The 12,576-nt window shown below is 36.2% G+C and overlaps 1 protein-coding gene across 2 annotated transcripts; it reads right to left on the bottom strand.

Annotated features, from left to right (window-relative positions):
- LOC114403434 (probable ATP-dependent DNA helicase CHR12) lies at window positions 1-12,403 on the bottom strand. 2 transcript variants are annotated; one of them, XM_028366405.1, is made up of 12 exons: window positions 12,123-12,403; window positions 11,589-11,742; window positions 10,373-10,437; window positions 9,696-9,884; window positions 8,956-9,105; window positions 4,613-5,008; window positions 3,928-4,187; window positions 3,571-3,789; window positions 2,679-2,886; window positions 2,450-2,603; window positions 1,327-1,932; window positions 1-899 (listed from the first exon to the last, which is right to left on the bottom strand). In XM_028366405.1, exons 1-12 carry the CDS (start codon window positions 12,243-12,245, stop codon window positions 202-204), a joined length of 3,222 nt encoding a protein of 1,073 aa, XP_028222206.1. In that variant the 5' UTR covers window positions 12,246-12,403; the 3' UTR covers window positions 1-201. The 2 variants fall into 2 exon arrangements, with proteins under 2 accessions (XP_028222206.1, XP_028222207.1); XM_028366406.1 differs by lacking the exons at window positions 11,589-11,742; window positions 12,123-12,403 and having other exon boundaries at window positions 9,696-9,901.
- Between the last annotated feature and the right edge of the window lie 173 nt (window positions 12,404-12,576).

Raw genomic sequence — 12,576 nt, 5'->3', positions numbered from 1 at the left:
TAGAGTATAACTTAACCTTGAATATTTTCTTTCATTAATTTTTTTAAGTCAAATATTGATGTTGCATACTTCAGAGAAGACTCTAGCATAATACATGAAAGTTCCTTATCATTTTTTTTTGTTAGAAGAGCTTCATGCAGAATCATATTCAATAGTGTGCAAAATTCTGGCACCCATTGGCCATGACAAATTAAACTCAAATCAGTTCCAGTTTGCTCTTCCATTTGAAGAATGCCCTCTAGTTTCAGATAATGAACCTTGGCCAAGAAAGCTTGACCTTTTCTTTTTGTGAGTATTCCATGATAACAAATGGTGATTCAAACCACTTCCAACATCCTCGTATGTCTGTTTCAGGAATGTTCCTTCAGGATTGAATCTCTTTGCGGGAGGGGTCACATGGAAACTATCTTCACTTGTTCGCTCATTTTCCATGGGAACACTTTCAGTCTTCAACTCTAAACTTTCTTCTGCTCCTGTATTATCACTGGCTTGTGCAATGCTGTCAGATGAGTGGTGGTCTCTTCTTTTTCCTTTACCTGAAAACTTTGATATGTCTTCCCCATTCTCCACAGCCTTCATCCATTGCAGATCACTTAATGTATCTGCATATACCACTTCTTTTCTTTTCCGCTTTCCAGTAACACCACTGTTGAAATCTTTGGCCTTATCATCTTTGTTCATTGGAGAATACACCCAATCTGGCAATTCATGCTCTTCCATGAGACGAGATCTGTAGTTCTCCTTTTGTCTTCTCTCTTCATCCATCTTCTCAAACAGCCAAAATTCCTCATCTGATCGAGCAGCAAGGCGGTTAATTTCTCTCTCACTAGGCACATCTGTCCCAAGTGAGCTTGTACCTCTACGCATAATCTCTTCTAACATTTCTCTTCTGTCCTGGGCTGCACAAATCAAACGACAAGTTTAAATAGTCTTCATTATTTAGCAATAGGACCCAAGGAGCATGGACATGGTAAAAAAGCAGTGGCGTGGAATATTTTAACTTTCCAATCAAAATTTTAAATCTTCTAACTTTTTACATGTAATAAATGGGATTTTCAAATAAATGGATTATAAGATCAAGGACCACTTATCCATATAATTAGCTCATTGCTCTAGTGACAGTTTGGCACGTATATGTAAAGAATTGTAGGATGAAGGTTATAAAAAATAGGCAGCAATTTGCTGGAATAAATATAATGCTTCTTCAAAAGTGGTGAAAAAATAAACCTCCCCTGCCGGCCTGCCCTCCTCTTTCCACCTTTAGCCAAAAAATAACTGTTGGTAGATATTCCTAGGACAAGACACAAATATAAAAAAACTACAAACCTGTTGAAGTTGTGTTGAAAAGACCTGCCTGGATGACTTTGGCATCAATGCCCATCTTTTGTTTTGCACGCTCTAAAATCACCTCTTCAATTGATCCTACACTAACCAATACAAAAACCCTGACTTCCTTTTTTTGTCCAATGCGATGGGCTCGGTCCTCGGCTTGTTGATCCATTTGTGGGTTCCAATCGCTATCAAAGATTATAACAGTATCTGCTGTTTGTAAATTCAAACCAAGACCTCCAGCACGGGTGCTCAAAAGAAACATGAAGTACGGGGAGTCAGGAGCATTAAATTTTCGTAGAAGGTTGCCTCTTTCCTCAGTTTTTGTTGAGCCATCAAGTCTAAGATACTTAAAATCATGAAGTCGCAAGTAGACTTCGAGAGTGTCCATAAGTCTAGTCATTTGTGAGAAAAGGAGGACTCTGTGACCAGCTCTGCGAAGTTTTGGGAGCAAACGGTCAAGAAGTTCAAACTTACCTGATGCTCTGACAATCTCCTCCTTACGTCTATACATATCATAATCGCCCACGAAGAGGTAGGGATGGTTACAACACTTTCTGAGTTGCATTGTTAAGTTTTGTAAACTTTTTGATTTTCCAGAACCTGTAAAATGCATATTTGGTAAAAAAAAAATTGTTAGCAAGTTCTAAGAAATCAAGCAGTCATACAGGGATCTAAAACAAGTAATGTTACCAGGCTAGGTACATTCTTTTAATAAAAGGAAGATAGCAAGACACCAATAACAGGCAATTGCAAGCCACATTTATGCTGAAGTAGCAAATAGTCATATTTCACCAATTCATAACAAAGTTGCAACTGGTAAAAACATATTAATAAGGGATATATATGCAACTGGGGGGGGGGGGGGGAGATAGGCCGATGACTTATTTCCTGAAAGATGGGCGAAACTTATTCACAAGCATATTGAAAATACAACTGAATTCATGGGTTGAAAACCAGTGAACAAGGCAACAACAGTACAAGATGGGAAAAATGAATAACTTCAGCATATTCAATATTCAAAATCAAAGAAAGTATTTGAGAAAAAAAAGTTGCATTTTATGTGGTTAAAGGAGAAGTGGGTTAGGAAATAATTGGAAAACAAGAAATAGACACATACCATTGTCCAAGCCAACTCTGCCTACATCAGTAACTTGTTGATAATATACTTTCTGCCAGGCTGACATATCACATTTGAGTATGACCTGAGATTTCACAGGAAGAAATTTTTCCACCTCATCTTTTTTCCTTCTTAATATGAAGGGCCTTATTACCTAAGATGGAATGAAACACATCAGAAAGAAGTTGAAAAGAGCAAGAGAATTACAAACTAGAAGAGAGAAATGCACTTGATGTAGACGCCGGATGATCAATAGTTGTTCCTCATCTGTGAGAGAGACATCAACTCGATCTGCAAAGGGGGCATTAAACCAGTCCTCGAAATTCTGAACTGAGTTAAAAATGTTTGGAAGGAGAAAATTAAGCAAAGACCACAACTCCTGCAAACTGTTCTGAATTGGGGTACCAGTCAACAGAAGTCTTCGTTGGATGTGATATCTGCACACAAAAAAATCGAAGAATTAGAGAAGAGAGGATCTAAACCACCTGAAGTGTGGCACCACACTATCCTCTAATGAATTGTGATAACCATTGAACACTTTGGCCGTGCTATATGTTCTGAAATCAATCCACTTTTCTTCATTATATCCTTTTCTTTAGTTCAGTACAGCTGTAGGCTGTTTAAAGTTGTTCTAAATAAAATAAAGGGTTAACTAAGTTTTTAGTTCCTAAACAAAAGTTTGATTGGTCAAGGCCCCTTAACTTTTTTCTATTAAAGTTTTTAGTCCATATACTTTTGTTTGACCAGTCAAGGTCCCTAAACTTTTAGAAATTTCAGTTTTTAGTCCCTAAACAAAAGTTTGAATCCATTATTTTTATTTATTGAATGAGATTTCAGGGACTAAAAACCAAATTTTTCAAAAGTTTAGGAACTAAAAACCTTAATGAAAAAAAGATGAGGGACCTTGACCAGTCAAACTTTTGTTTAAAGACTAAAAATCAAATTTCGAAAAAGTTGAGAGACCTTGACCGGACAAACTTTTGTTTAAGGACTAAAAATCGAATTTCAAAAAAGTTTAGGGACTAAAAACTTAGTTAACCTAAAATAAATGGATATCAACCAAGAATTTAGGGAAGTAAACATATTAATTAATCTGTGTCATCAATAGTGTAGAATCATACCCATTGTCCAAGGTTCTTGCCAGAGCAGACTCATGATTTTTCAACCGATGCCCTTCATCCACAATCAAGTACTGCCATTGAATTTTCTTGAGAAATGCTTTATCTCTCATTATAAGATCATAGTGCGTTAATAGAACATTAAATTTCCCCTCCCCTGACAACTCTTCCTTCATTGCTTTCCTCTCATCCAGCCGTCCATCATAAAGAATAGCAGTGATGCTGAATCAGAAAGAAAAGGAATATGTTTGAAAATTAAAAGCAAATATGATGTGCAGAGTTCACAAACAGAATTATATCCCCTCTCCCCACAAAGGAAGAAGGAGACAAAATAATTTACAATGTCTGCTCTGGGCATACCTAGGAGCCCATGTTGTGAATTCATTGACCCAATTTGGCAGCACAGCCTTTGGAGCAACAATCAAGTGGGGACCAGTAACACCCTTGTGTTCCATAAGATGTGCTATCAGCGAAATTGTTTGTATTGTCTTCCCAAGTCCCATTTCATCAGCCAAAATTCCATTTAAGTTGTTATTAAACAAAGAAAGCATCCATTGGAGCCCCTCTATCTGGTATGGTCTTAATTCTCCACCTTGAAGCATAGACGGTTGCTCAGTTACCTGTAAACAACTAAGTTGGTTATATTTCCAGTGTGCTACAACTTTTATTCAGAAACAACTAATAAGGAGTGAATTTTTTATTTTCTTTTCCTTGATAAAATAAGAACCTCATAAAAACAGAAAATAATACAACAATGCATTTGGAGGATGAGGAATCCTCCTACACATAAGAGAGAAAAACCACAAAGCAAGTAAAAGATATCAATGGAGCAAGGCTGCCATTTCCTCAACATGTGTAAAAGGAAACCCCCTTGAAAGACAAAACGCTTTACACCAAATAGAAGCGAAATATCTAATTCCCCAAATCAGCTTTTATGGTAAACATCTAATAAGGAATAATTTTAACAGAGCCTACAAATTGTGTACAAAAACTTCATTGCATTTTTTCTCCAAGAGGTGCAATAAAGTGATTCACGGATACTTGCCTTTTCTTGAATTGAATGTATGGCAGAGTTGTATTGCCTCTGACCTTCAAGTAAATCACTAGAATCACCATTATGATCAGAATCTATCAAATCTATATCTTCATCAAGAGGTGATTCCTTAGAAACTCCATTCTTAGAAGCATCTGACTCCAGTAAATCAGCTTCAGAATCTTCCAAGGGTTCAATACCATTTGAATATTTGTTGTCCTTTTGACGTTGAACAGCTGCTCCTAAATTTACCAGTAGTTTATTTGTTTCTTCAAGAAGCAAAGTTAATCTCTCATTCTTACTCTCTTTCACCATTCTCATGTAGGCTTCTTGATCATCAGCCTTCAAGGCTTGGAATCTCAATTTCTCTGCCCGAGTTGCCCGTTGCCTTTGCCTTCCATGCCATGCCTGCAAAAGTATTTGAGAAAAATAAGCCACACTAATCATTGGTAACTGATAAGTTATATTTCAATCCACAACGAAGAGCAAAAAATTAATCTAAAATCACGCAGAACTCTCCAAGAAATGAAAAAGACAGCAATAAATTAAATTTTTTTTCATATTTCAGAAATAAACAAGGTTCTGACGAGGAGTAAGAACTTAGCAACAAAACCCAATTATATAACTTGGCAATTAAGTGAGATAAGTGTGTGTGTATGGGAAAGTGATAGGACTCAATCTGATATCCAGAAGTAATAAAACAGTAAAATAACAATTTTAAGATGAAAATGGGAGATATTATTGATGTAAATCAAGTTAGAGTTCAAATGGGATCTAACTTGTGAATTACAATGGATGAACAATGGAAATGAAAAATGCAGAAAACAGGCTAAGCATTTCGAGCTGCTTAGAAAACTCCCATGCAGTTTCTAACTGAATCCATACATGCCCCACTACTGATTATTCCCTCAGCATATAACGTTACAGCCCTCCTTTCTCTCTCTGCCACCTGTCCCATCACACATTCCCCACTAAGTTAGTTACTCCTCTAGTGGGATGATCCCCTACACTTCCCTTACCATGTTTCCTCGTGTATACTATCTGTTGCTTATCAGAAAGGTTATCTGTACAACAACTTATACAACAAATTTTAGAACTGATAAGTGCCAAATATATTTATCCTTTAATCCTATAATTTGGCACTTATCTCACTTTTTCTCTTGCTTTTAACACTTGTTTGGCCTTAATTTTGTTAATAATTGACTCTTTAGACTTAGGTTGTTGCTTTTCAACTATTAGATAAAATTCGTTAAGTTTTGGTCTTCGTTTGTAGGAAAATATGAAGAAAGGAAGTGAAGTTTTGAAGAGGTGAAGAGTTTGGAGCCGTGTCAGTGCAAAAGTGATTCACGTTAGCACAATGATGCCAGAGAGTTTCTGAGAGAAGATTTGACCTTGGCCTATTCCATGTTTAGTACACTCTCATTCCACGCTTAGCAAGGAACCACATGGAAGCCTATACTTGTTTGAAGAACCACGCTTAGTGTGGAAGCCCCTGGAGCTTCTGGAGTCTTTAAAAGTTTGCACTTAGCATGCCACTTATGACCTGACATCTATAAAAGGGAATTCTGCATACTTTATCTGATACTTCATGCACTCCAAGTACAATTCTAGGCAAAAAAAGCTTTGAAAAGGACACGTGGACCTATCACATGGCTTCTCCATCTTCATCCACCATTTCTCCATGGATTTTCTTCATTTTTATGGCAAGGAGTAGCTAGATTCGTAGTTGTTGGGGTTGGATCTAGTGAAACTAACTCATGTACTTCTTGTAAAACCCTAACTATGTTCTCATATTAATACACTACTATATTTCTAAGTTTAATTCTTGTGTATGGCTTGATCATATCCATTTACATGTTTCATGAGTTGATTTGTGGTTGGAAAACACATTTTGATACTAGATCTGAAATAGAGACTTCAATAGATCTAAGATTTATGAACGGATCTTGATTTATTGATCATATTTTATGAATTCCTGTGCTTGATAGAAATTTCCTTATTAAAGCTGTAAGGAATTAGGGATTTAATGAGGAAATTTAACCTCAATCTACCTAAGGAATTAGAGATTGAGAATTGGATGTGAATTTTAGTATATTGATGTGAGTAAATTGTTATGTGTTTGAGAATACATGAGGATTTGTGTTTCATGAAATCCGACCCTGACAATATTTACCATATTGATTTTCAATCATTTCACCACATTCCACATGTTCGATAAAAATCCTAAAAATCTTTAGTTCAATACCTTTACTCTTAATTTTAGTTTTAATTGCTTCTACTTTAATTAGTGTTAAATCATCAAATTCTTTAACCTTCGTTAGCAATTAGTGTCAAATTGACCTAATATTGTGCAAGTCCTTGAGGAGAGGACTTTTGAATACTTATTTTCACTTATACGATTTGGTCCACTTGCCAAATATTGTGAACAACTAAGAGAGAAAAAGAGAGAAGTATGAGATGTAATAAATGATGTATGGACAGAGAAACAAAAAGTGTCATTGTATAAATTGTCGTACGAGTTATTGTATGAATAACACAACACTGTGTGTGTGTGTCTGTCTGTGTGAGAAATACCAGACAGTGTTGAAAATATTGTTGCTATTCTCAAAATTTACTTCTGCAACCCTCATTTACCGCTTTCTATTTCCATTTCCTAACCTCTTCCCCATAAAATCCTTCCAATGTTTTAATCGCTAGCATTTTACAATTTCAACTAGAATCATTATGTCCAAACCATAACTTGCCTTGAATGCTCTCTATGCATTGTTTCCTCCTTGAGATTTCTCTTTAACTTGCCTCTAACCACATGTATACATCTCTCAACAAAGATAGATCATAGATGTGTTGCAAATTACTATTCAATTTAATTCTACAAATTAATTACCAAGAAGAGCATAGTTTGCTATTATTGACTTGTGTTACAACACTAAGGCACTATCTCAATGAATTCTGACAGGTAAGATCCAGCTCTCTGATTTATAATCAAAATTTAAAAAAACTTCAATATTCACTTGATCCAGAATTGTACCCCAACAAGGTAACAAAACAGTTTAGGAGAAATTCAGGAAGAGAGAAGTCAAATATGAAACTAGCACTTGTGGAATCAAATTTCACTAGGTGAAAGTTAATACAAGGCTCACCATGAATAATGTTAGAATAAATGAAAAACATCCAATTGTATCTCAATTATATGTTAAGATTAGTTCCATATTTCATTATTATCTGAATTACCTCCCAGGATTGGCTTTCATATTTCCTTATTATTGACAAGAACCAAGAGAGAACCAATCCACAAAAACTAGCCATTGCAGTTGGAGAGCCCAAGGCCTTTTTAAATTCACACTCAAATCCCATATTTGCAATGTGGGACTCCAGCCCCATACCTTGCAATTGGATTCTAACAATTATCTCATGATTTGTTTCCTATTTAATTAGGATTATGATAGATTATTACTATAAATAAAAGTTAGTGCTTTATGTTTTATATTATATTGTAACATATCATATAAAATCAAGTCAACATCAATCTCAATGTATTCAATCACTTTTATCTCCTTTTTCTCATTTTATACTTAAAACCATATAATTTCAACCATAGTTATTAATTGTGCCCGGTAGTGCCACAATCATGCTGGAGTGAAGCAGAGTGGCACCCTGCCACTCCTCCAAGGGCAGTTGCGTCACACCTGGCTGCTGCAGCCAAAATCATGGCAAAAAGCAAGCGCTACAGCTAGGAAGTGCTGAAAGTCAAGTTTTCCCCTGAAACCAGTGTCGTTTCAGGGATATCTTGGGGGCAAATTTGAAAAATCCACAGCCTAATAAATCTGATGCATTTTATGTAATGAGAGATTCCAAAAGTAGTGAGAAGTTGAGTTAAGGACAGAAACTCCCCCCCCCCCCCCCCCCATTAGTTTGTAAAGTGTTAATTTTTGTTTAGTTGAAGTTCAGCCATAGCTTTAAATTGTTTAAAGATGGTCAGTGTTTCAAATTTTTGTTTAATAACTTAGAGGGAGAGAGAGAGAGAGAGAGAAGAGAATCAACAAGAGAATATTATTGAGTAATTTGATAATTGATACAGTATGTTGAATTGTAGTCTCTAATACAGAGATTGTTATTTATACAACAATGAGACTTCTCTACGAAGCCACCTGGACTAACCAACTCTAACTAACCTACATCTGTCATAACAGACTATGACAGCTTTATGACTGACTGTGTGCACTATATCACATAGGAACACGTACTTCTAATTCTAACACGCCAAAAGCTACATTACACCTAAAGTTAGAAATTTATTTCCCACATAAGTATATATGATTTATAATAAATGAAAAACAAGGTAAGAAATAGTGTACCTGGACACCATCATTCCTCTGTTTTCTCCTCTTCACAGAAGCTTGAATTTGTAATTGGAACTCACGGACAGTATTGAGTATTTCGGCAAAAAATTTTCTTGTTCTAGTCTCTATATGATTTTTCTCCTTTTCTTCTAATCTTGATAGTCTCTACATTTAAGGATCTATATGAGATGAGCAATATAGAGTAGTTTCATTTCATGTTCAGAAACTGGAAAACCATACATACATCAGGAAATAGAAACTGAATCACTACACTACATGTCATGTATATTTAACTAGTACAACTGTCCAAGTATGGCAGATCATCTATAACAGTGTGAATGTGTGAATTTATATTTCCTTGTCTCTCCATATGCATGGATGTGTGAATGTATTCACATGTGTTAGTCTGTCTTTTCAATATGTCAGTCACACTGTTATTGTTTATTTGGAGAAAGAATTGATAAATAACTAACATTATAAAGTTTTTAATTGAAGAAAGACAGTTGCATCCTTTCTTATATTTACAATAAGATAATAATGGTTTTTTCAAGCCAAAGCATAAGAGAAAACCACATAGGAGGCTTCTACCAATTCAAGGAATCAGTGCGTGAATAAGTGAATATAAACTCATTGCATCAATGAAGCCTTAACATCTGCAGATGTAACTATAATCTATGATATCCATGATACGAAAACCAAGTCCAAACCCACAAAAGGGGAGAGGGGAAATACTTATTACTGAAAAAGAAAATTACCTCAGCCTCTCGTTTCTTCCTTAATTGATCATCAGCATCCACAGCAAATGGATCTCCAACACCATACAATGGACGGCGCAACCTCATCATGCCCCAATCAAACAATTGCCTGTCAGGATATGCACACTTAGCATTGAGCCAGTATTCAGAACTCACATCAGACCGAACCTTCATCTGCAACTCTGCCAGCTGCCAGAAAAGAAGTCCTTGCCAACAAGGACACAGTTATTGTCATTTCTCGGTTGCAGTTGATAACAAACAAATGTAAAAAAATCAACTAATTTCCTTACTACAAATTATTTTCAGCTGTTCCCTTCATTATAATAATGAGTAAGCTACCAAGGTGTTGCATATTTTTGGCTTATTATACCAGTCAAACTTGGTCATACTTCAGGGGGCAACAGAAAGAGAGGGGGAAAACAGAAGGGCAAGTTTTTTCTGTCTTGTATCTCAAACAGAAAGCAATTCTGTCTAGCTTCTAATAAAAGAAAGAAACCTATTTACAAAAGTAGACATGCCATGACTTACAATAAGTAAAGGACAATTACATGTAGTACTTATAGTATAAACAATTTAGCAATCAATTTGTGAAAGTTAGACGAGGCTTGCTATAAGCATTGAAGTTAGACATAACTCGCTAACTAAGAATTGAAGAAAGGTTCCAGAATCAATTTTACCTTTAGTCCATAAAGTTCAAGCAAGCACTTGGTCTGCAGGTCCTCTCCCCTGCTTGAAGGCAATTCTGGATCAACACAGTAACACAGATCTTCAGTAAAATTGTCAGAACTCCAACTTAGAGACCACTCCCACTTAATGGATATGGTATGAAAAGACATGTTCAGAAATATCTTAAAGCCACTTGGAAATGCTTCAATGAAGTTTCAAGAGATAACTTTACTTCAGAAGGATACTTTATCCTATTAACCCTCACTAACAAGCTTATCAAAATATAAGGGGAAATTTAAGTGTTGCTATGAAGTGGTTGATGTGTCTTTCTAGGTGCTGAGGTGTAGTCAGTTGTTTGATGCCAAAGTGAATCTGACTATCCTCCTTGGTGCCGCTGATAACCGATACAACCACATCATCCAAATTTGGCAAGTTGACTCAATTATATTATCTAAAAACACTCAATAGGTGATGAGTATATAATCTAAACGAATCTGAAGCAAATATAAACAATGAGATACTTATGGTTTAGCAACATCAAACTTGAATTTCAAGCCATAAATATTTTTAAACTATACTCTACAGTTTATACACACTGATTTGAATTGTTTATAACTTAATGGAAGATTCACAGCAAGAGAAACACACTAGAGCGTAAGAATTTGTAAGATCTCTGGTACCAAATACAATCAGGCAATTGAATTTTTTAATGATTGATGGCATGCAAATGATTCTGTCCCAATAGAATTGATGATTGTGACGAATGTTTGCTTAATGGTCCAGAAAAGAATTCGATTGAATGGTTTGAGGACTTGCTGCCTCAACCCACCTTCCTCTTCTTGATGACACTAATATATGCACGTCATAATTCTAGTTAGTTCAGTAAATGGGCTTGCATAAGCCATACCTCTAAAGCTGATTAGTGGTATAACAACATTATGCAAGCACATCAATCACTGGTAACAAAAATGAAGGAACCATACAACAACAACAACAACAGCCTTATCCCACTAATGAAGTCGGATACATGGATTGCACATTGTCATTGTGCTCAATTAAAGACCAAATCCTCAGATCTTATCTATTAATGACTCTGCACATGGTGTGAGTGTTGTCCACACTAAGGTAAACAAAACAATCACCAAGGAACCACGCAAAAAAAAAATCCAAATTCCAAACCAAGTCAAAACAGAAACAAACATAAACATTTTAACTAGAATCATTGACCTTGAAGCTCATTTAACCGATGCTGAACCTGACTCCGATACCGATTATCCCTTGCTTGCTCCAATTTGAAACCAGACACACAATTTGGACGCTGCTTTGACAGTGCATCTTCAAGATCCGTCATCAAATCCTCTCTGGAAATCCCCCCATCACCCTGCACAACGATTAACAAACAACAGAAACGTCATCATCATCGCACAATTTCAACAAGAGCTCGTAAACAGTAGTGGCATACAATGCAACTAACTTATTCAAACAATCTAGAACCAAACAACAACAACAGAAGTCCGCGGTTAGGTAAACACTAAACAACAACACTAACTTGAGTTGAGTACGCGAATAACGACGAATCCGAAAAGAAAATCAGCGTTACGCAGTGATTAAACGAGTTTCAACAAAGCTGGCGAGTGCATCAAATTCAAATCATATACGAAAAAAAGAAGCGGTGAAATCTAACGGAATTCATCGAGATTAAACGGAATCGGCGAGAAACAACGAAAGAATGAAAGAGGACGAGAGAAAAAGAAGAGGTACATGTTTGTTGCGGTAGATGGAAGAGACGGAATTGAGGATGTGAGGGGGGAGAGGTAGGTCGCGCGAGAGAAGGTTGAGGGCACAGATGAGTGTCTTGGCGTGGAGCTCATTCTCCTTCTCCATGGCGCGAGCAAGTCCCAACGGTCCCTTATTCTTTTTTTCTTAACCAATATTTGAAATTCCCAATTACTCTCTGACTTTCACTCTCACTCACAACACAGACAAAACACGCTCACGCCGCGAGACAAAAACCCTCTCTTCGCCTTCTTTGGTTTGGGTCTGAACGTATTTGGGGACGAATTATATTATATACTACCAACGGGGGCACTCCTTTTTTCCTTTTCTCCAAACGTGCCTCTATATTTCGATGAAAAGACCTTTTCACCCTCTCGTTTTTACATTACCTCTTATATTTTGGAACTTAAACTTTTTTTAAAAAAAACCTGCAATATAC

This window comes from Glycine soja, chromosome 20, assembly GCF_004193775.1.
Source record: "Glycine soja cultivar W05 chromosome 20, ASM419377v2, whole genome shotgun sequence".
NCBI classification, from domain to species: Eukaryota; Viridiplantae; Streptophyta; class Magnoliopsida; order Fabales; family Fabaceae; genus Glycine; species Glycine soja.
Note: the sequence above shows the minus strand (reverse complement) of the source record. Positions and strands in the feature narration are given on the sequence as shown.

Excerpts from the sequence above, each read along its gene's own strand:
- LOC114403434 (XM_028366405.1), bottom strand. The coding sequence starts at position 12,245 with ATGGAGAAGGAGAATGAGCTCCACGCCAAGACACTCATCTGTGCCCTC. Across the intron at positions 9,885-10,372 it reads TTGAACTTTATGGACTAAAG|CTGGCAGAGTTGCAGATGAA; the intron begins GTAAAATTGATT and ends CTTTTCTGGCAG. Across the intron at positions 3,790-3,927 it reads TTCACAACATGGGCTCCTAG|CATCACTGCTATTCTTTATG; the intron begins GTATGCCCAGAG and ends TTTCTGATTCAG.